Below are 24,699 nucleotides of genomic sequence, written 5' to 3'. Positions count from 1 at the left end.
GTATTTCAAAGACAGCTGAGCTAGATTCAAATTTTGCTTTTAAGTAGTGCTACCACTCTAATTAAGTCACCATTCTCTGAGTTTGCACTCTGTAGATGAGCAATACTGCTTTCCAGACTACGTCTGGAAAGTCCTTCTGAGGCCTGTGGAGCCAAGTTCATGGCTGCCTAAGCACACCAGAAAAATACCTCCACTGATTTAAGGGCCACGTGGAAATATCCTGGGGACAGCCAGCTGAGTAACTCAAAATAGAAACACTTTTTTTCTTCCTACAGCACAGGATGAATGATGAGAATATATCCAAACAATAAGGAAAATGAGAGCAGGATTGAAAGATGAATGTTTGGGACCACTACACACAGCTTTATACCAAACTAAATTTATCTACAGTAGAAGTCACGTTCATAATTCAGTACAATCTAGATTTTTCTTCCCCATATCAGAAAGCTGGGGATGTTCTCCAGGCTTACTCTCCACAGTTGTGCATATCTTGTTGGCTACTCCTCTGAGACAATCCATTCAAACTGACCACGTGCAGGTCATTATTGATTGCATTCAGGATCCTATCTGCAGTTTCAGTGCCAACTGTGAAACCCAGGGAGTCTGGACCGAGCAAGATAAGCTGAGCTGAATGTGGTTGTTAGCAATTCAAGTCTTCAAAAACCACAGGAGCATTGCTCCAGTAAAAACCAGATGCAGTGCCGGAATTCTAGTACCTCAGTTTCAAACCCCAGGCAGGACAGTAACCAGCTGCAAGCCCTGGGAAGTGCAGTACTGCTGCACTACGTTCTGTACTACGTTCTTTTCTCCCTCCTCCCTCCAGAGCCTAGGCTGGGCACCCCACACTTTCTATTCCCAAGATCCAAGTTGTGGATGCCCCTTCAAGGTGTCCCAGTGACCACAAGAAGAGATGTTGGTGTGGTGCGGACTAGTTTCTCACTCCTGGTCTTTGTTCTGACCTAGCAACTGCCTTTACTGTCCTACCTAGCTGCATCAGAAACCTTCCCATGTACCTCTACCTGGAACAGGAAGGTCAGGGCCTCTATTGCTTCTGACAGTTGAATGAGCCTTCGTAATTCTGTTTGGCAGGACACCGGCTTCCCATCAGCCTTCCAGAAAATTTTAATTCATTTATACTTTTGACCTACACAACAGCCTCTGGCAATAAGTTCCACAATTTAATAATATGTTATATGAGAAGGTATGACTTTCTGGTTTAGACCTGATGCCTAATAATTTCATGGGATATCCTTTACTTCTCCTATTCTGAAAAACAATAGCTATCTCCTCTTCATTGTTTCCTATCTAGGTAGAAGATTTCAAGATCTCTGTCCCATGTCTAACCATTTTCTCTGTCCTGATATGAAAACCATTCTCTCTTTCTCATATACTCTCTGTGGGTGGAATTCAGATTAAAACACTTTGATTTAGTGGTGGAGTTTGGATATCTACCTCTTAGATTGACACCTACAGATAGAAACCTAAATTTAGGTGTCTAGATCTCTGAGCTAAATAACTCCCACCCATCATTTTTAGCTCTATTTTATCCTTTATGAGACAGGATGAACAGAACTGCACATATTAATCAATATGTGGGTTTGCCAAACATTTATACAGTGACATAATCATATAATCATGTTTTTCTTCTCCTTTTTTCCTTTTCTAAAAATTTGCCATTCAGTTTGAATTTTTGATTGCTGCTGGTCATTGCATCAGTGCTTTCATAGAGCTATCCTGCAGCAACTCTGAGTGACAATAACTTAATGTCCCTAACTGAACAATACATGATTGAATATGTATATTCCCAGACAAACTACGTTGCATTTATTAACATTGACATTCACATGCCATTTCTGACACAGTCACTCATTACCACAAGAATCACCTGCCTCTCTTCTCAGGGTTAAATTTGCCCATCTCGGTTCTTTTTGTATCATCCACAAACCTTGTCACAGCAATATTCACCTTCCTTTCCAAACCATTTAAGGATATTGAAAAGAACAGGGCCTAACTCTAACAGTTGCATGACTAAACCATAGTGCTCCTTCCAGTGGGAACATTAATCTTTTCTCCCACTCTTTGTCCCATTTTGTCTCTGTCTTATTTACCTACAAGAGAACACCTTATTATCTCAGCATAACTACTTTAAGAGTCTTTGCAGAAAGACTTATTGACATTTGTTTGGAAGTCCTTACATACTACATCAACTAGATCAGCCTTACCTACAAGCTTGTTGACATCTTCAAAGATTTCAAATAGATTTATGAAACATGGTCTCCTTCTGCAAGAACTGTAATGACTTTTTCCAAATAAATCACATTTATGAAATTTTCTACTGATTCTCTTCTTTATTATTGTAGTTTGTACCCACTTATTCAGTTTGGAAGTGAGATCTCCTGATCTATGGTTTTCTACATCAGTCCTGGAGTCCTTTTTCTCAAGGCTGAAGACACATTTGCCACTTTCTATTCTTCTTGCAATGTGGTCAATTTAAATAACACTCTTCATGCTACATTTAGCTTTCTCTCAATCTAGTGTTTGAGGTCTTTCAGAACTCTAGACTGAGTATCATCTTATCTTGGTGCCTTCTTACTGTTCATTTTATTGATTTGTTCCAAAATGTCCCCTACTGAAACTTCATTTAGGGACAATTCCTCATACTCTCCACTGCTTCACCACTAATGTGCCCCTTTCCATCCTTCCTCTACATTTGTTCCTATGACAGCTTCCCACCCTTCTGCCAAGTTTCTGAGGCATTTATTATGTCAATAACCTCCCTTAAAATCAGACATTCTAGTTTACCTCATCTAGGGCTTCGGACTCACAGTGTTTGTATAGGTATATTTCTATATTTTTTATTGATCTAGTTGCCCATTCTTCATGGGACCTGCTTAGCTTGGACTTTAATTGCTGAGAACATTCTTTGCTATTTCCTTCTTCAATGTTATTGATTTTAGTTCTTTCATTTTTTCTAAATTACAAGAATTTGCTTATTTCTCTAGAAGAGGAGCTGCCATCTTGAACCATGTGTTGTTGCTTATTTAGTGAGTTTTCACAACTGTCAACTATAAAAATACCTCATTGCTTTTGAATGTTGCAACCTTACAATCTAGTTTCACATTGATTTATATAGCCGTTCTCTCTTGTAAAAACTACCTCACCAGCAACTGAGAATCTGCTTGTCTGGTACTGGAACAATTTATAACACCGTGATTCCACTTTCAGAATTTCTTTCCCACTCATTCTTCTGTCGTTGGTATCCATATGATTCACAACACCAGTTCTCTCCAGCGCTAAATGTGGATACAGAGGTCCAGGAAAGGCCTCAACAGCACTGCAGAAAATGAGACTTACTCCTAGATTTTAATAATATATTTTGTTAATACCTCCCAGTATAAGACTTGGGTGATCAATCACTCATGTTTTATTTTTGATTTTCTCTAATTCATATATATTGCCATAGCATGCTTCAACCTCAGTGAGTTATCCCCTTTTTATATCTTGGTATTTATTTGCTCCTTCTTCAATGTGGCACATAGCACTTGTCTCTGTTTCATTGTTTATCTGCGGATCATGTTCTCCAGTTTCTCAAGATTACAAGAAGTTTGACCCTGACCTTCAGAGTGCATCTTGTTTTACCCACTCCACAAATTCTATAAGTGAGTTCTTTGTTAAATTATACAAGCCATTAATTAAAACACAGGACATACCTTAGCAGGACTTCAGTCAAAACCACTTCTCAGTCTGACAGTGCACCATTGCCACCCACTCGACAGTAGCACCACATACCTTCTCAGTGATGAACCTCAAGCTATGAACAGCATCCTTCCTGCCAAGACAATTAACTTGGCCATGGATGCCCTCACTCTTTTGTGGATCTGGACTAGAGTCTGCAGGGAGGAGGGCTGCCCACTGGGTGGACTATTTTGAATACACTGAAGGCCATCTTTGCTGGGAGCCCACTTAGGACCTCTGATCACGGCAGTATGTGGATCTGTCTGCACACACGCAATAAATCTCATTGCCCCAGGAATCACTGGCTTTTCTATGCTTTCACAATAGTTATGTGTTAGAGGAAGGGCTGCAACATATGGTCTCTCCCTTATACAGAAAGAAGGTAAGTGTCTCACCCAGCCAGAAATACTGGGCACACTGTTATAGACCATATTTCTTTAGTCTGCTTCCGAGGGAATCATGTGGAACAGTTTCAAAAGCTTTCCTAAAGCAAAATATGTCCCATCTGCTGCCTCCTCTTCATCTACTAGACATTATTTTCTCAAAGAAGGAAATTACAGTGAGATCGCATGATTTATTCTTGGTAAATCTATATCTTTTTTTTTTTCTTTTTATCTTCTATTTGCTTTAAATTGATCGTGTAATATTTTTTTCAGACTCATTTCTGGGAAGAGTGGTCTCTAATTCCCTGGTTTCTGGTTTCTCTTTCTCAAAAAATGTAAACTGTTTGTCCTTGTATAGTGCTCAGTGATCTTACCTGCACTTCTGAGAACTTCCAGGATAGTCACTAATGCTTCAGCAATTGCTTCAGCTACTGTCTTCCTTGCACACTTGGCTATCACATCACATACCCAGAGCGGTTTGAGGCCAGAGCTTCTGATCTGGAGGAGCAAAGAGAGAACAAATATAATACACAAACACAGTCTAAAAGGACATCAGGGAGTAGGCCAAGCTCAGATTAGTTGCTCTTATCTCCCCTTCGAGGAGGCTCAGGCTCCTCTCACAATGCACATTTAGCACAGCACAGCCTAGCAGGAAGCTGCCTTCCAGCTGAGGAAAAGCAAGCTGACAACACCAGGAAGGCTGTATCTAAAAATGTGTTTTTAGTTGAGAACTTTTTGTCTACTGCACTGATATAATTTTAAATACCAGGAGCAACAGCAGCCATGGATGCGATGACAGAGATCTGCTGACTTGTAGGCAGAACATGAAGGGGTCTTTTATAAGACACCTATGTGGATGCTAGAAAGTGCTGGGGAGGAGCATGAGGTCCTACTACATGCCACAAATTTTAAAGGGAAATGCAAGCTAAGGATCCTGGAAGGCAAAGTCAGTCTACTGGCTTGAAGATTTAGCCCTAGGGTACTGTTGACAGTTTCTCTGAAATCCTTCTAGTTATACACACAACTCCAATTAGGCAGCGGAGAAGACAACACTATCCGGAGGTGAGGGTCTCCATCAAAAGTCAAAAGTGAAATCAGACTTTCCACAAGCAAAACATATATGATGTGTTTCATTAAGTGGGAGCTGGGGGAAATCTGTCATGAGCTAAGGCAAACAGATTGCTAAGGGTTGGTAAAACAAAAATACTTTGTGTATCCAGCTACTTCAGAGAAAAAGCTTAGCACAGAACAGTTCATAAGTGGAATTGTGTTATATCAGGATGACATCAGACTAAGATGTTAAACAAAGGTGCCCCCCAATTAAGAATTATAAATGTGTGTATATAAATCAATACTAATACCACGACTAATAATAAAAAGCTAGGTTAACACAGGTAATAAAATCAGATCTTGACACAGCAGAACACAGTAAAATACAATGACAAAACTGATGTTATACCGTAGTGCACGGCCATAAGCTATGCAAAAGAAAGTATAAGTCATAAAAGTGAAATAACTTATTTTATATTAAAAACAAAGTAAGAAATCTAGCAAAACTAAAATTTGTAATGGAAAAGGTTATAGACTGAAACTGGCTGTACCAAATGAACTGTAAGAATTCAAATATATGTAGAGTTATCTCATCAGTCACCAGAGAAAGAAGACTAAGTGCTTAATGCTGAGAGGTGAAATACTAAACATGGGGACCTCTACTATTCATAAATAAATCAATATAATGTTACAAAGGAATAAAAGGTTAGAGAACAAATTTACAGAAACACAGCATGAGTGCTTTTTAGAACTACTAGATCCCGAATATTCAAGAAGAGAGGCTGCTCTCTGCTAAATATTATGCAAGATACGAAAGGAGTTATTTTCACAAAGAGGCAGTCAGTCAATGAACCAACAGAGAATATGGGCTGCTCTTATACAACAGAAAATTGTGTCTTGAGTATAATGGTTATGACTTAGGTGGTCTTAGTGGACAAGGAACTCACCACAAATGCTCAAGGTAAAAGCGTGATAAAACGGGAGAAGTGATTAGAAGTAAGGAATCAGCCCAACCTCCGGGTACAGCACCACTGAAACCACTATTATATCTAATTCTGATGTTCACATTTAAAGCTGTTGAAAGATTAGATTGGGGGCAGAAAAGAGCCATAAGAAGCATATGAGAAGAGAAGAACATGTAACTGAGAAACTTAAACAGCTCAATTGTGGGGTGATTCAATAAATACTTTCACAAGGGGAAAATATCAACCAACACTTTTTAATCTAGCAGAGACAGAAGAAAGACTAAGGGCTGAAAAATGAAAGTGATTCAAACCAGAAATGAAACACGCTTTTTTTTTTATTATTTCTTATTTTTTTTAACAGCATTGATGATTAAATTTGGGAACAAAGTAGCCCCTGAAGTGATGGATTTTGAAACTTCTGACATCTGGAACATATGTTCCTACAAAAAGTTCAGGTTTTGATAAATAAGAATATTTTTTCCCGAAAATTAATTTTGTCAGAAAATGCTTAGCCACTATTTGGGTTACTTCCCTGTTTTAAAAGGATATAAGACGAGCCAGAGAAACAGCTCTGCACATTGAAAGTTGGTCAAAATGATAATTAAAAACAGAATAATGGAATTCCTAGATAAGGAACATGATATTGTAGGAGCCAATTATCACAGTGTCCGTAATGAAAGTTTTGCATCACTAAAATTTTAGAATTATTTGAAAACATCTTTATAATAATGATCAAAAGGGAAATGCTTAACATAATCTACTTGAACGTTTGAAAGCCTTTTGACAGTCTTTTTCACACAGGGCTTATTCCAGAAGAATGCTGTATGGCCTTATATTGTGGATGCTACATAAAGCCAAATCACAGACCAAGATGCAGAGACTAGAATAAGAGCCAGAACACTGCCTACTATCACAAACAGGTATCTCACTACAAGTTTTAGCTTTTAGGTGAAGGTGCTCAGTGACATCATTCCGAGTATAATTTTTGTAATTGCAATCAAGTCACCAAGAACTCTCATGTAAGTTCTTTTAATACACTACAGGAATGAAATATAACACATAAGGCACAGACGACTTGTAGAGCATCATTAAATATACCACAATCATTAAGAAATGTGCCAAGGAAGACTAGTACATCTGTATGTAATTCAAGCGGAGGAGTTGGGCTCCATTTTTTTTTTTTTTTGACTAAAATACTTCAGAAAGCTCCAGCTTATCCTGAGTCAATAAAATGTGAAACAACACTAAAAAAAAAAAAAAAAAAAAAAAAAAAAACACCAACCATCCTCTTGGGATTTTTCATTGGACTGAGAATTGTGGCACTTCTCAGTAAATGTCAGGCTTATCAGTGTTGTGAGTAAGCATCAGTTAGCTCTCAAACAAGCTGACTCTGTTCATTTTTCTCAGAACTGTATGTAATATTCTCCTGGCAGGGAACAGCTCTTTTAGTAGACTGCAGCACAAATTTGTAAAAGAAGCTTGCCTCAGCTCTGATCCAAAAACCAAAAGAGATCTAGGATATATTAGATCACTGTAGGAAGATCTGGTTTTTAACTATAAAGCCTGGATTATTTGGAGTTAAGGGGACATAAGAAATAACAGCTTTTCCCTTTAGAGCATAACAAATGGATTAATTGTAAGAAAATGTTCTTCTTAATACTTGGTTACCTACTTCAAATTACATCAGTAGATTTAAGTATACTTTTGACCTGTGAGTGGCTAACAACATCAATATTCACAATACATTTTCATCCTTTTATAAAGGTCCTTTGCTCATTTCCACCATGTAGCTTTTCTCTTTATATTGCTAGAGGAGACCTAGCAGCATATTGGTGAGATCTTCATTAGCATTCAAATAAAAATTCATCACTTGCTTGTATAGTGGGGAGATGAGTTCAGTGTTCACCATTACCATCAGAAGTGTTTACATGCACAGCTACGTTTCATTTTCTTTTGACAGAACATAACAAAGCACAAGAAAGCCTGCCCTGGGTCAGACTGAAGGTTCCCCTACTACAGTGCCTGGCTTTCAATACAAATGCCTGGAGAATGAGTTTAAGAACACACTGAGAATACAGTGATGCTTTCTTGGAACATTATTCCGTTTCCCAACGTGCCTTTGGATTTTTTGAGCTGCTGTCTTTGGTTTTACTATTTAACAGGTTATGCTTTAACTTAATTTCTCTCCATTAACTTTTCCTGCTACCCCCAGAGCACAAGTAAACTTTGAGCATCCATAATAACCCACAGCAAAGGATTTTACAGCTTAATTACAAATTTTGTGAAGAAACATAAGCCAGATTAAATTGATTCCTAGTTCTTGCTTCAGAAGAGACACTAAAAGGGCTTCTCAGTTTGGAGAGAAGACAATGAGGGGGATATGAGTAAGGCTTATACAATTGTGGCCATAGGTATGAGAGGTAGACAGTCCAGGCAAATGGACCACTGGTCTGATCCACCAGAGCATTTCTCATGTTGGTGTAACTACATCATCCTACCTGCATCCTTAGTAGCCTTACAATGGATTTCAAAATGGATTTGTAAATTGTGGTTTCTCACTAGAAAAGCCTTCCCTAATACAGCAGGATTTATCCATTTGTGCATTTTATTCTTATAATTCTCACTCACTTGCTCAGTAGAGACTCCAATGTGACGGTCTGCAGTTCTCCACTCCTGGGGACCTTCTCAGAGACTGTTGTCACATTTACCATCTTCCATCCTTCCTGCAGGGAGACTGATTTAAGTGACAGGTTACAAACTATAGTAGCTCCATAATTGCATATTTGTTTTCCTTCAGAGCTCTTGAGTGAATACCATATGGTCTTGGCACTTTCTGACTCTTCATCTTATCAATTAGTCCTAAAATGCATTGTAATGTCATTTAATTTGAGACAGTTCCTTACACTTGTCCCCATAAGTTTGGCTGTCACAAGGGAGTAACCTACCTCAACCACAGCGCGCACCAACAAAGGTTTGCTTCTCAGTACTTTTCCTCTCTTACAGTAAATCACAAACCTCTGGAAAAGTACCTGATTCTGGTAATTTTGAAAATATTTTTACTAGCAGTTTTTATTATTCCTTTACTGAGTTTTTCTTTGAAGTTTTCCCTTGACTGCCCTTCAGGTTTAGCTTGATAGTTTATGTTTTGTCTTGGTGGCTTCTGGTGTTTTGTGTGTTTGTTGGTATTTTTTGTTTTGTTTTGTTTTTAATAGTTTCTTTATTTGCTCAGCACTCCCAGATTTTGAATACTCTTCTACTTGACTGTTTGAATATTGCCTTTTTGGTCCCTCGCAGAACTATTCCACTTAGTGATATATTGCTCTGAGCTTCAAATAGAATATTTTCATCTAGTTTCTCATCTTCTGCATGCTTATAACAGCTGCTTTTAATTTCCTTTTAGGAAGCTCACACACTTTTGAGTAGATCCCAGTTTTAAGTTAAGTATTACCGTGAAGTAGCTGTGGAGGTAATCAAATACCCTCCCTCCTTAAGACAACCTGTCATTAATGCCAAAAAAAAAAAAAAAGATAGGTATCCATCCACCGAGGTGTTTGAAAAGCAGAGACACTTTGGAGGAAACAGAACACCTCCAGCTGGAGAGGGAAGGATAGAGGACTGCCACAGCACTGCACCCTTGTGGCCTACAGGAATTAATGATTTATGGATGACAGCAAAGCTGTGCTGCTTCCTGGGTGACTGGTGTCCAGCTGACCTGGAAAAAATTGGTGTCAGACAACAAACAAACAAATCAAAAACAAGCAAACACAGCTAGGAGTGGGCAAACCTCCATGGGATGCAGAGCAGCCGTGCACCTCTCTCTGCAAAGCAGGGTAAGCCCACAGGGGGAATTGCTCTTTGGATGCTATGGCATCAGCTGGCATTGTCCCAGAGTTGGTCACGTCAGCAGCTGGTCAGACTCAGTATCCTGAGGATACTGGTCGCCTTCAGGATACCAGCCTGTCCAGACAGCTTTCTGCTCGCAGCTGTGGGTGTCCAGTACAGCAGCACCCCATCTGTAGGGACAGGCTCCTTCCTCATGTAGAGGAGGGGTACAAAGCACGGTGTAAATGGGAATACAGATCAGGCAGCTGGCAGCACCCAGGCAGGCCTGCAGCTCCACGACAACTCACAGAGGAAGATGTACCAGATGTTTCAGCCTCACAAGGAAGCCGCATGCATGGAACTGTGCTTTGCCTCCTGCAGTGTTGGTCTCCTGCAACAGTGTTGGAAAATGCTGGTGGTTTGAGAGTTACTACCCTTTCCCAAAATTGGTGGTACCACAAGTTTGTGTAGCTCAGTGAGTATCAACAATAAATAAATCAGAACTTGGAGAAATGCTGTTCTCCACTCTTCCTCCAGCACCACTTGTTTACACTGCTGCGCTGCAATCTGAAAAATGCCATCTATAATGAATACTAAATAGTGGGAGTCTCTCTCAGCAATGTGTTACTAAACCTGATTGCTGTGCAGTATAATACGCTAGCAGAGAGCGGGGGTTTGGCTGTGTTTCTCAGTTTCATGCAGTCATAGAAACTGTCAAGGCTAGGTGCCTCTGTGATCTCCAAGCAGCATGTCTCCCTACACCCTTTCCTAGCTACCCATTTATTTAAGGAATTATACCTTGTTGCCGTAGCTCTGTTCTTTCAACCATTTTTATTGTCATGATTATTTCTGTCTATTTAAAATTTGTGTACTTTTGCAATTTTAATTTTTTTCCGAGCCAATTCACAGCAATATGTTAACAGCTGCCTTGTAATAGAACTCACCTAGAGGTAATACGCAGAAGTCCTCACTATTAAAAAAAATGACTCGCCTCTCTGTTACAAAATCCTTACTGATTCACTTTTCACCCCTGCCCTCAGTAAATTCCCGTGTGTCTCGGCTTCATCACCAAGAACATTTCCAGCCTCACGCTGAGTACCTGCCTGTGGAGGACACACACAAAACCAAAGGATGCCAGAACGCAAGAACAATTTTCACACACCAGTGATTTCTAAAGTACTCCTGCAGCTTCTCAAGCTTAAGAAACTGGGAAGTAGATGGGAATCTATACTGCTGAAGATGGTGAAAAAAGGGACGAAAGAGGATAGAGTCATAGCAGGTCCCCCACACACTTCAAAATTCCTGTCCCCAAAATGGAATGCATCTGCCTATATTCTGGGACTTGAATGACACTTCAGATTTCCCTCCTCTGCCAGCAGTTACATATTCCAAACATTTCAAGGCACAACCATGGTAATTCTACATAACAAAATGCACAGAGAAATGGCACTGACCATATCACTTGTCAATGAACAATTAAGAGTTTGCTGGGGGATGTTTTCTGACCTTTAGAATACTAAATTCAGGCAAAGTAAGTTTCAGAAATCCAGCAAGGGGTTCATACCAACGCAATGCACACTTCTTGTTTGACTGATATACCGGAGCGTTCATGTAAATGCGTATACACTCCCTGTGTGCACAGTATCAAACACTGCAGCAGAAGTGCTTTGAGACAAAGCCTAATACCTTGTTTTGGTCAGATGAAACCTACAGTCAGGTAGGTGCGTTGAACAGAAGATACTGAAACTCATCACACACGCTCTTATCATTGAGCTGTGCAAAGGTCATCCTCTTCTGTGAATAAGCCCGTGTCAACACTGAGCATATATTAGAGTTCAGAAAACACTTTACTGAAGAGATCCAGGCTTTCTGGGTTAAAAGGTTATGAAATTTAGTCTAATCTCTATTTCTATTTTCTTAGATGTTCACTACCAATCTGATATACGCAAAGAAGTTAGCACAGCCTAAATTTAAGGTTTCCCAACTTCTTTTGCATGACCCTGATCATATTTCTACAAGACTGTTCAGACTTGTATTTCAAGCTGTTCAGAATACTCTCAAGCTAACCTGAAATTTCTTTTTCAAGTTAAACTGAATTTGCACCATAATTTCTCCAAATGATTTTTGTTGTTGTTGTTATTAAAACACTCCTTCACCATTCTCTCAAGAACGTTTAGTGTCTCTGTGCTTTAGCACAGGAATTTCACATTTGGCAGAGTTTCTACTGGTGAGAAGTCTGTATCATTGCCGTCACAACTGTCCTCAAAATTCTTCCATTTCAAGCAACTTGAACCACTAGCAGTTATATTCTGCAAGTCAAACAGAGTAACTAAGATACCATGAGATTTAATTTCTAGGAAAAGAAAAACACAAGAACAATCTGAATGATTTCTAAGCACATGGAAACTAATAAGGGATGAGGACTTGTCAACATGAGCTCCTTGTGAAGAAATCAAGCAGATTCTGTCCAATTTCCCTCTCTGACGGGTAAGATCTTGCAGATAGGGAAGAAGCAGCAGATGCCACATACCTCAACGCTACTGAGGCTTCTAACTTCATCCAACAAGAACGCCCAGGTTGAGGACATGACACAAATCTGGTTGGAATCCACACTCTGAGAGCAGTTTCCAATGGTTCACTGTGAAATTCAAAGCACAAATGGAATGGCTACTCAGCTGTTCATCAGTTCCATTCAATATTTTATTGATAGCCTGGATGAGGAAATGGACTGTGTGTTTATTAAATCTGCCAAGATTAAATCTGTGAAGACTGGCTACAAACACATGGGGGACAGAAGTATTAAAAACTTTTGACAACTTGGACAAGTTGTCTATAAAAATAGGAATCATCTCAATTGTAATAAGCGTAGCATTTTAACTTAGGCAGGAGTACAGCGCACAAACACAAGACAGACATCAGATGGGCAGAAAGCAGTCTGCAAAAAAAATAAAAAAATCTGAAGGTTCTGATAGATCACAAGCTGAACAGGGGTCATCCTCCTGAGCACAGAGAAAACACTGCACAGATATATTAACAGAAGAATTACCTGCAAGACATCTTGCAGGTTCTTCTGCTGTACTCAATATTAGTAACGCCTCAGTGCAGAGGCATGTCCAGTCTTGGGTACTGCTCCTCAAAAAACATTGACAGGCCAAGCAGCAAGAATAACAACAAAGGTTAGAGGTCTGGAAAACATGACCTGAATCAAAAGACCGAGAACAGGAGGTGCTCAGAAGAGAGAAGCAATAACAGTCCTGATTAAGTCAGGACAGAGTCAGGATAGGTGCGGTAACAGTCCTGTAGCAGACAAAAGTCTGCCACAAAATAGAAGATAAACAACAGTTCTTCATATGCCGAGAATGTTGTAACCAGATCCGATTCTGTTGTGGAAGGAGACAGACTAAGTGATCTGCTGAGATTTCTTCCAGCTTCATTCTTCAATGATTCTGCTCAGCTGATGCTGATTAGAGTTTGTCTGTACTCAATTTGTCCTGATGTACCCTGGTGATACAGTAATTGCTCATGCACATTTACATCATTTCTGCATTAACATCATCATTAAGGTTACAGCGTTATACCTTCAACTTACCATCTTAAGACTATCCGTCTTACAAATTCCTTATCAAAATGCTATTTGTCAAACCAGCTGGACTTGCAACTCATTAATCAAAAGCCATTTTAATAATTAGTCCTCAAATAGTAGTTCAATAAAATCTTTGTATCTTAATTTTCCTTTCTAACCAGTGCAGTGGGTAAAAGGGTTTATAAGCACTTGGCACCACTACTTTCAGTCTCAAAGAGGCCAGATTAAAGCAGCTGGTGACAGTTTCCCATTCCACCATCATCTATAGCATATGCAATTCTTTTTCTAACATTGTCATAATCTCATGCCTCTCAGTTCCAGATTCTTATAGAAGACACCAGACCACGGCTGCTGCCTTGAGTATCTGGCCTACTCCCCAGTACAAGAACAGAACCAGCAACATCTACATTCTGACAGCAGAAGATATGTATTTGATATTTTATCCAGATTATCCATTTCAGTGATTACACATCCTATTTGAAGAATGTATTACTAATGTCTCTGCCACTGCACAGAAAACAGGCAGGGCAGCTGACTGACAAGACTGCTTCTTAGGAGCAATTACTTACTTCAGATGCCAAGGGAAAGCATTGCTGCCTTATCAAAATTATAATCTATTACCAATATTGATCAGAACCAGCTATAGCTCAGCATCCCACAGGACTGACCAAATTAAATGGTTGTGCTATAATATTGCTGGCAGGAGAACAAAGACCTTCACAAAATTGTGCAGGTTCTAAAATTTATGAAAATATAGCTCAACTTCACTGGCATACAATCAGTTAAATCAACAATACATAAAGACAGATATAATGCAAGCCACACGCCTTGCTAGCTCTGTATATCCTTACACCATTGTTGTACTGAGTTGATATGTCAGAGGGTGGAAATCCAAAAGATTCCAGGTTTATCATCTTAATTCTTTACATCTTCTTCTCAAGAATTCACACTGCTGTCATTTTCTCTTCCATTCTGATTACCTTCTTTGTAATGTATTGGTTTTCCTACTTTTACTGAATAATTCCTGGTCTATTATATCTATAATTATACTAATAATTAAGCATGCCTTTTCATCAGCTAGCAGCTAATTACTTCTGCTCCTACCCAGCTTGCTCAGAAAACAGTCAATTCATCTGTATCCATATCACTCTCCCTGTTGCTAAGCAGTCAATGCTAGTCAGCAGTGGCACTGTAACTGGTGTTGTTTGGTTCACCCTGGCTTTAAATGTATTTCGCAGCAGCTGAGTGGTGGTGCCTTTCAACCTCCAAGCAAATGCTTTTCACTGGTAAGCAAGCTTTAGTCACACGCTGAAGTGCGGCACCTGCTTGGCAAAGACTGCTTGTCCCCCGCCAGTTCCAGAGCAGCTTCGGAGCTATTAGTAAGCAGCTACTGCTCACTGCAAGGTGCAATTGGAGAGACCCAAAAAGAATCAGCTAGCATAACAGCCTCTGCCACCTGCAGTCTTCCTCCTTTTGCTGGCAAGCCTTATCCAGGATTTTGTTATCACAGAATCACAGAATCACCTAGGTTGGAAGAGACCTCCAAGATCACCGAGTCCAACCTCTGACCTAACACTAACAAGCCCTCCACTAAAGCATATCCCTGAGCTCTACATCTAAACGTCTTTTAAAGACCTCCAGGGATGGTGACTCCACCACTTCCCTGGGCAGCCCATTCCAGCGCCTAACAACCCGTTTGGTAAAGAAGTTTTTCCTAATATCCAACCTAAACCTCCCCTGGTGCAACTTTAGCCCATTCCCCCTCATCCTGTCACCAGGCACGTGGGAGAATAGACCAACCCTCACCTCACTACAGCCTCCTTTTAAGGTACCTGTAGAGTGGGATAAGGTCACCCTTGAGCCTCCTCTTCTCCAGGCTGAACAAGCCCAGCTCCCTCAGCCGCTCCTCATAAGACTTGTTCTCCAGACCCTTCACCAGCTTCGTTGCCTTTCTCTGGACTCTCTCGAGCACCTCCATGTCCTTCCTGTAGCGAGGGGCCCAAAGCTGAACACAGTACTCGAGGTGCGGCCTCACAAGAGCCGATTACAGGGGGACAATCACTTCCCTGGACCTGCTGGCCACACTGCTTCATATACAAGCCAGGATGCTGCTGGCCTTCTTGGCCACCTGAGCACACTGCTGGCTCATATGCAGCTGACTACCAACCGGTTATCTTCAAACCAAAGCCATGATGTAATCCAAGCCCTTGCTTCCCTGGCATTACCCTGGTGAAGGACTACTTGCGTTCACACACTGTCCTTCCAGACTTCTTGGCACACCAGATCGCTCCTGTGTCAGCTAATGGGAGAACTGGACATTAGCGGACTAGCTAATGGGAGAACTGGACTAGCGTGACTCCACTGCCTCACTCTGGTTCTCACCAGCATAGTGGAAACAGCCTCTGCCCCAGAACACTCCAGCTAGTTAGTGTGTTACTTCAGTTACACACTAGTTACACACTAGTTACACACTAGTGTCCAGTTAGTTAGTGTGTTACTTCAGTGATATGGTAACAAATCAGCCCAGATGGCCTTTTTTCTAGTTTTCTGTCATTGTAATTGTTGTAGGTGGAAGAAGGAAGCTGATTTTCCAGAGCAGGAGCACAAGAAAGATACGGACCTGTTCAAGTGAGTCCAGAGGAAGGCTACAAAGATGGTCAGAGGCTGGAGCACCTCTCCTACAAAGAAAGGTTGGGGATGTTCAGCCTGGAGAAGAGAAGGCTCCAGGGTGACCTCCTTGCAGCCCTTCAGTACTCAAAAGGGTCTTATAAAGAAGATGGAGAAGGACTCTTAACTCGGGTACATAATGATAGGACAAGGGAGAATGGTCTTAAACTAAAAGAGGATAGATTTAGACTAGACATTAGAAGGAAACTCTTCACTGTAAGGTTGGTGAGGCACTAGCACAGGTTGCCAAGAGAAGCTGTGGATGCCCCATCCCTGGAGATGCTCAAGGCCAGGATGGATGGGGTCTTGACCAACCGGATATAATGGGTGGTATTCCCTGCCCATGGCAGGGGGGTTGGAGTTAGATGATCTTTAAGGTCCCTTCCAAGCCAAGCCATTCTATGATTCATTCTATGATTCCAAGAATCCTTGCAGCTTCCAACTCCAGCAAGCCACTTCCTCACCTGTCCACAGTTAATGCTGAAATTGGAGTGGCTGATCTTTCCATCCTTCCTAGACAGCGGGCTAGGCCAACGCACTTAATCTTTTCATCACATTCTTGACTGCATACTCTGGAGAAAATAAATAAATAAATAAATGTTGGCAAATGCAGTGGTTGTGGTTGATTCCAGAGAAGGGGAATTCAAAAAATGAGGAAATTTGTAAAAACTAAAAGTAATAATGAAAAAAAAAAACTCAAGGCGGCAGCCAGAAAGGTAAAATGTTTTCAGATGGCAGGTAGACTATTTTAGGATTCTATATTGGAGGCTCAAAGCAAATGCATATAGCCTGTCAAAAAAGACCTGAGAAGAAAAACAAAAAGCTAGCATCATAAAACAGCAGGATCAGGGAGGCTGTTGGAAGTTAAAAGGTACCCTGCAAAAAGCTGAAGTTGTGTCTGAAAAAGGAAAACTAAAAAGAACATAAATTCTGGCAGACTAAAGGTAAAAGCACAATAACATAGACTGGAAAAAAAGAGTTTAGAAACAGTTTGCTGAAGAAATAAAAAAATTGTAATAAATCCTCCTTGAACACATCAGGAGCAAGACACTTACAAGAGCCAGTGGGCTATATAGATATGAAGGAAGCACTTAGAAAAGATAATGTCATAACAAAAAATCCAAAACATTTTTTTTTAATCTCTATTCACCTGGAGAATCCTGAGAAACTCAGAGACCAGCATCTTGTTTATAAGAAATTCATAGAAGGCTTGTCTTGATTTTAAAACATTGTTACGAGTAGCCCACAAACCAGATGAAAGGAGTAACAGCGTATCACTGGAAGCAGATGATATTCATATAAGATTTTTGCAGAATGTTAAATGTGAATCATCTGAGCTAATACCTATAGTATGTAACCTTTCCCTGAAAATTGCTGTGATTATCAAAGGACTGGAAGGTAACTAGTAAGAAATGAGTTTTTAAAAATAAATCCATCGGCGATTCAAGAAACCACAGAACACTAAGTCTAATGTCCATACTGGTCACATTGGTGGGAGCTCTAGTAAAGAACAGAATTAGCGTATACATGAATAAATTTAACACATTAAGGAAAGGTAAACACAGCTTTTGCAAAAAGGAATCTGAGCCTCCTAAATCTGCTGGAATTCTTTGAAGGCATCAAAAAACAGATGAATAACAGAGATCAAGCTAAGAAATTTTCCCTGTATTTCCAATTCACCCCAAGCTTCCATAAACTTCAGACATTTAAGGTGATCTCTCATCAAAGGCTCTTAAATAAACATAACAGCTGTGGACTACAGGCAAGGAAGGACCTCACAGAGATAAATAACTTATTAGATATAAGAATCAAAGATTAGACTAAAGGATGAGTTTTCTCAGTGGAAGAAGACCATCAGTGAAGTCTCACAGGGATAGGCATTAAGGCTATAGTATATTCAGAAATGATCTGAAAAGACAGTGGAGTGGTGAAATGAAGATTTCTGATAAAAATGGAATTCGTTAGGATAATAATTACTAAAAAAAAAAAAAAACTTAAAGACATCATGACACTAAGCAGCCTCGCGATAAAATGGAAAATAAATTTCAGTGCTGACAACTACAATCTGGCTATCCGAGAAAAGCAACACTAACTTTCCACATAGAGTATGGAGTTCTGAACCAGTCTGCACAATTTAGGAAACGCATCTTGAAGTTAGTTCTATGAATACATCACTTCACTGCTCAATAGCAGTCAAAAAAATCAGAAGTTCAGTGTTCTTTAGAAAGGAAGGTATGACTATGTCACTATATCAATTCCTGGTGCATCTGCTTCTTGAATATCGAGTGCAGTTCTGATACCCTCACACCCCTCCCCCCCAAAAAAAGAAAAAAGCCTCTAACAGAAAAAGAAAAGATGCATGACAGAATGACAAACATGATAAGAAGTACAAAACTGCTTCCATGTGAAAAACAAAGTTAGCATGCAGAGGCTGAACAGAAAGCAATGACTTGCCACTTGTCTTTCCCAATTGTAGTGAGCAGGCCAGGTGCCTGAACAGGGAAATGGACATCGTACAAGAACTCTGTCACCAGCCTTTTTGTTCAGCCACTGAAGCCTTCATATTCTGTCACACGAGAATTTGAAGGCATGCGTGAGCATTGCGACAGCTAGGCTTCAGGAACAGATTTCAGACAATCCCAGCGTGATTTCAGGAAAAAACATATGGGGAGAAAAGGAGGAACAAAAGACTGCTGTACTTGCAGTACTTTTTGTGCCCGTTTCTTTTAAGTCATCACTCATTAGAGGCCTCCGCTTCCTTTCCCATCTGCCCTCCCCACACTACAATTTTAGAAATTTAAAAACAAACAAAAAAAAAACACCCAAAAAAACAACAACCACCACAGAACACTTAGGCAGCATTTACGAACGTTTAACTGACTCTGGCAACCCAGCCAGGTTGCCTCCACAGTGATGCATTTTAACACAGCTCCTTTCACCTTTTTACACTTCTCTCATTTTTCAAACTCGTTTGAGCATTGTGGGTTCAGGTTGTTAGCTTAGCTCCTTCAAGGACAGCGCTGCTTTTCAGTCAGTTGTGCAGCAAATAGTACCAATTGGTCTCCTACCTGCTAACAGCCTTAAACTACTGGTGAGCTATTAATAATACGAAAGCAATCATTTTAATTGCAGCCTGGTGTCTAGAATTTAGGAGCTGTACACAGAGTTCCTACTATCTCAAATATTATTGTCCCAATGTGCATTTTGGAGTTTAGCTCTCATTAAAAGTAATAGAGGGAAATAGTCTGTAGCAAACTGAATGTGTTTGTTTTCACAGTTCACCTCCTGCTCCTCTACACGAAAACATACTCTCACTCAGTGACAAGACCACAGCTGTTGCCATCTTTTAGTTACCTGCTGAGTGCAATATTTAGCTTGAGGGACACTGAAGTTTTCTGTTTGTTAGTTATCAGGTCAATAACTCTCACCTTATCACTTCAGTTTCCATTCTGTTGATAAAACCTGTCAGCCTTCCTTGAGTGGTTCCTGGCCCTCAGAAGAAATCACATTAAATTGGCACAACCAAGTAAATCTGTAAGGGATGTGCTCCTGGCTTACCAAAGGGAAGGGGGGGAGGGCTTGAATTTCTCTCCCTCTTCCTTCTTGCACGGCTCCAATGTCCCAGCACTTAGAGCTGTGTTGAAATCCTCCCTACGGATTCAGCAGTTCAAGTCAGCTCAGGTCTTTCAATATGGCCCAGAGGAGATGTCTGTGGAGCCAAAATTGATATGTTTAAGTGCAAGAGACAATAATCATTTCTTCGAGTATAAGCTAAAAATACCCAGAAGAAAGTGGAAATCGTAATGGAGATTTTAAAGATCTGTGACATACCAGAGTCTGCACAAGGGTTTTAATGAGAGAGAAGCCAATTTAATTGGTCAGCGAGAGCAGATGCTTTGCTGGGTGAGGGGGCTACAACGTCTCACATTCCCGTTTAATGCCACAAGCATCACTGCTGTGCTTAACACGGCTGCGACAAGTCCGTGTCACAGGAGCACATCATCAGAATCAGGGAGAACCTTGATAATCAACGTCTCCGCGCTGTCAGATCACAGAGCTGAGCCACAAGGAGAAAGCGCTGAAAGGAGGAGGCGAAAGCTGACAATGAAACATTTCTGAAGATAATTGCATGGCTGACCATCGCTGGTTGTCGACGCTTGTTTAATTATTATGATATGGCTCAGCGTTGGACCTGAAGTGAAAACAGCCCATTAAGTTTTAAAGTCTGTTAATGCAGCGTTAACAGGGAATTGCTGAGTACAAGGGTTAAAATCTGTAGGTCTCCCATGTGAAAACACTTCTGGAGTGCATGTCACCGTTCAAAGGGAACCCAGAAATAACTTCCACAGACCATTCAATTATAGGCAATCACCACACAGCGCTCCCTCTACTCGTGGCATTGCTCATCAATCAGGCTTTCTGTCATGATGTCTCTTCTCATAGCAGTCACCAGAAGGCTCTGAGCTCCCTCCGAATTCATGTGACATTTACTGTCAGGGGCTGTCAACACCAAGAGATTCTCCCCAGGCCTCCGAGTTCATCACAAAGCAACGAGATATATCCCCAAAACGCGTCCCCCGTTTCAGCTCTGGATTACGGTGACTGACTGAGGGGCTTTGCAGCTCTCAGGGAGGAGTGAAGCGGCAGTGCAAGCTCCTGCTTATGCCCAGACACTTTCTCTCCCTTATTTTCATATTAGAAAAATGCAACTGCATTAAGAGAAATACAGTCCAGGTTCGAGGTCTGTGATTAATTATGATTTCCTCAAAAATGTCTCTTATAAACCTATTAACAGAAAGATGAGATTGTTTACTTTGAAATTTAGCCTCCCCATCTTTAGCATTGATTCTGCATTCAACGTCTGTTTAACAATAAAGTGACCTAGTGGAATAAATTTATAAACCTTAATAAATTGCAGTTGGCAGTATTGACGGAGTGTGTATATGCACATTTGTTTTTGTATGAACATATTATAAGAAATCTAATAAAGTAAAACAAACACATTTTCTTTGTCTGTGAGCTGTGAAACTAGATCATCTGTAATTACAGCATTTCAAGTATACTTGGTCAAAGTCGCATGATTTTTTTTTAAAACCATAAATTTCCAGCTGGAGAAAAACCGTGCATCAAAGCTTACACGTTCCACCGAGTTACTTTGCTCAAGATGCAGAAAAAGAAAACACAGATGAAATAAATACCTAACTTAGCAGAGACAGGAGCAAACAGTTCCAGCACCCAGGAAGTAAAGTTCCAGCGGCAAGTGCCTCAAAGACATTATGAAGAGTGGGTTTTGCCTGGACTTTAATAGGGGACTGCCATTAATGAGTGTTTAAACCAATGAATAAAAGAGTGGTTTCAATTCCAAAGCTTTTGTAAGGCCTGAGAATTGGTAATAAAAACAAACATTGAAATTCAAGGAAGTTAAATTGCCTTCTCCAACCGGTTATGGTTTCCTCCTTGAACCAAAATAAATATATTCCTTAAAGAGCAAAGTATTTTCTCAGAATTATTATGTGATAACAAACCCAGTTCTCTCAGCCTCTTCAGGTACACTCTGTGTGCTAGCCCACTGATCTCCATCATCGGAGCTCAGCAATTCAGGCAATTTTCCATTCCATTTATACTCCATTTACCCAGTCCATACCTCACCAATTTGATACGATGATACTACGGGAGACGATGTCAAAGGCCTTGCTAAAGTCAAGGTAAACAACACCCACGGCTCTCCCCTTGTTCGCTGAGCCTGTCTCATCACAGATGGCAATCGGGCCGGATCGGCACAGTTTGCCCTTGTCAAACCCACGCTGGCTGTCCGCAATCACCTCCCTCTCCTCCGCATGCTGACAGTTTCCAGAAGGCGTGCCATCACCATCCAGAGAGCGAGGTTACATTGCCCGTTTTATAACTGCCCAATCCTTCTTCCCACCTTTCCTGAATGCATGTATGAAGTTTGCCCTTTTTTAATCACCAGAAACCTCTCCCTGATCACCACGACCTTCCAAAGCGGCCCTGCAATGACATCAACCGGTTCCCTCGGCACCCTTGGGAGCACGGAACAAAATCCCAACACCAGCTATCAGAAAAGCTGCAGCAAGGCGCTCTGGCACCTGCAGCAATTCCTCATGGCTTATCACCTCGTCATTCTCCGTGTCCTTTCCACTCTCTCACTGCCAGCTGCAAGGACGCAAAGGAGCTGACCTGGAAAGATGCAGGGAGCTGCCCTCACGCAGGACACGCCGTCCTGCCTGCACAGCTCCGGTCACTTCTCTTCCACACACTCCTTTAGCCACCTTACCCCACATCTCTGCCCCTTGCTCCACTTGCTCTGCCCCTTGCTATCTCCACTTCATTCTCGCTCTGTACAGGCCCCTTCCTCATCTCTCAGAGCTTCCCTCTCATCTCCTCTTCATTCTGCTATTTTCCTTCTCCAGAGTAAAAGCAATAAATGCGCGGCAACTGCACAACTGAAGTTGTTCCAGCTCCTGTGGCATCCTCATGATATGAATCAAAACAGATTAGCTCTGCTATTGACTTGCCAGTTGCAGAAAAGACAGAGTATTGCGCACCAAACAGCTGGGGACTTGAAAGAAAACGAGGACTAACAGCAATGATAGCGCTGTGATTAGCTGGGAGATCTTGGATGAAACGATACCAACAAACACAGCTGAATTTTCTGGGGGCATTAATTACTGATACCACCTTGATGAGAGAGAAAATTAAGGCAAGATTATAGAGTGAAAGTGCCGGTATTTCTATCGTGAATGCAGTCTTCATCCCCAGACAAACTTAGCAGCCTAGGAGATACCAGTCTGCTAACATGAAACCGTCATAACATCCTTTGCTTCACACAGATACATTTACCAAAACAGACAACGAAATGACTTGGCAATTAAGGTATAAGGACAAATCTGGGGTGAAAATGATAAAGGGTGTGTCCCATATAACACTACAAAAAAAAAATAATAATAGCTATGGAAAGCCAAAAGAAATTTGGTAGTTAGAGCGAGCTTCTAGGCTGACGGAAGAGAGAACAATTCCGCATCTGCTGAAAAGCCCTGCTCGGAGCTGAGACTTGCAGCTGGCCACGCACAGAACAGGGATTATACTGAACAAGAGCTATGAGTTCATAACAAGAATTACCAGCAACGGGAAAACCATACTCTGGAAAAGGAGACAAATTGCCAGAATCACCAAGAATTTATGTGCCTATGGAACTAAGAAATAAACATTGAAGTACACAGTTCGGCTGGAACGAGCACAGGGGCAGCAATATTCATACTTCTGAAGGAAACCACTAGGGTAAAGAGAATATGAAGCGTATCTATTTCCCACACAGGCTTGCCACGCTGCTGGTTGGGAACTCTGCCATCTCCTGTTGCAAGGCAGTTGAAGCAAACCCGGAGGCAGGCAGCAGGCAGCGGGCAGGAGCCCCCCACCAGCAATAGACATGGAATCGGGCTGCCTGCCGACAGAGGTGGGTGCAGGCTCACGCATGACCCAAGTGTAATGCGTTTTTAACATATTTCTATTCACTAGTATTTCAAATACGTACCCATTTCTCACTTATGAACATTTATATTTAATCACATCACCGATTTCAGGATTACCCGAGTTTCCGATCACACCTGACACGACGGCTTTGCCGTAGGACTTTGCAGTACACAGCTTCGCCTTGGCTAAACCACGGCCTGCCCAGAGGCCTGTCTCAGGGGCTGCTGCAGGCTGCTCTGGATCAGCAATCAGACATGGAATGGTTGGGGTTGGAGACGGCCTCAAAGATCAGCCGGTGCCAACCCCCTGGCACAGGCAGGGATGGCACCCACTGGATCAGGTTGTCCAGGGCCTGGCCTTACACACCTCCATGGATGGGGCATTCACAGCCTCTCTGGGCAGCCTGTGGCAGTGCCTCACCGCCCCCTGAGGGAAGAATTTCCTCCTAACCTCTAATCCAAACCTCCCCTCTTTTAGTTTAAAGCCATCCCCCTCATCCTGTCATCATCTGACCGAGCAAGAAGCCGCTCCCCATCTTTTTATAAGCCCCCTTCAAGACCTGACAAGCCGCAACGGGGTCACCCACTGAGCACTGCCCAGGGCACGCAGCGACCCCCGGGCCCTCCTCACAGCCCCGCGCTCCCACCCCCAGAACCCCGGCGACCCCCGGGACCCCCCCGCGCACCCTGAAGGCCCCCCCCCGGGACCCTCCAAGGCCCTCCCGGTCAGGGCGGGCCGCTGTAGCTCCTCTCTATGGTTCACGCCGCTCTATCCCCGCCCGCCCCTTGCCGCCCGTACCCGTTCCCGTTCCCGCCGCCCGCCCCGCCCGCGCGGCCCCCCCCGTCCCCCCCCCCAGCCCCGCGGCCCCGTTCCGGAGCCGCCGCCCGAAGCCCTCCGCTTCCCTCGGCCGCGCCGCCCCCTGCATGGCCGCGGGGAGCCGCTCTGCGCCGCGGTCGCCCGGCAACGCGGCCCGCTCGCTGGTGCCGCGGCCGGGATGTGGCGG

General features: G+C 41.9%; 1 protein-coding gene and 1 long non-coding RNA gene across 11 annotated transcripts in view; one reads left to right on the top strand and one right to left on the bottom strand.

Annotated features, from left to right (window-relative positions):
- The window catches only part of LOC118173683, a 32,914-nt gene extending 8,979 nt beyond the window's left edge, over positions 1 to 23,935 (bottom strand). For 3 of the 10 annotated variants that reach the window (XR_004754353.1, XR_004754346.1, XR_004754354.1), the window contains exons 1-4: positions 19,764 to 23,935; positions 12,486 to 12,593; positions 8,762 to 11,058; positions 4,493 to 4,616 (exon numbers count right to left, since the gene is read on the bottom strand). This is a non-coding gene — a long non-coding RNA (uncharacterized LOC118173683). Of the gene's footprint in view, positions 1 to 3,736; positions 3,739 to 4,492; positions 4,617 to 8,761; positions 11,059 to 12,485; positions 12,594 to 19,763 lie in introns of all 10 variants that reach the window. The other 7 variants (XR_004754347.1, XR_004754352.1, XR_004754355.1 and 4 more) reach the window with 7 other exon arrangements.
- Positions 23,936 to 23,950: 15 nt separating this feature from the next.
- The window catches only part of DELE1 (DAP3 binding cell death enhancer 1), a 21,489-nt gene continuing 20,740 nt past the window's right edge, over positions 23,951 to 24,699 (top strand). Inside the window, exons 1-2 of the mRNA XM_035338940.1 lie at positions 23,951 to 23,958; positions 24,553 to 24,588. Coding sequence (XP_035194831.1) covers positions 23,951 to 23,958; positions 24,553 to 24,588 — 44 coding nt within the window. The remainder of the gene's footprint in view (positions 23,959 to 24,552; positions 24,589 to 24,699) is intronic.

Source organism: Oxyura jamaicensis, chromosome 13 (assembly GCF_011077185.1).
Source record: "Oxyura jamaicensis isolate SHBP4307 breed ruddy duck chromosome 13, BPBGC_Ojam_1.0, whole genome shotgun sequence".
Classification (NCBI taxonomy): domain Eukaryota; kingdom Metazoa; phylum Chordata; class Aves; order Anseriformes; family Anatidae; genus Oxyura; species Oxyura jamaicensis.
The sequence above is the reverse complement of the archived record's forward strand: the minus strand, read 5'-3'. Positions and strand labels throughout refer to the sequence as shown.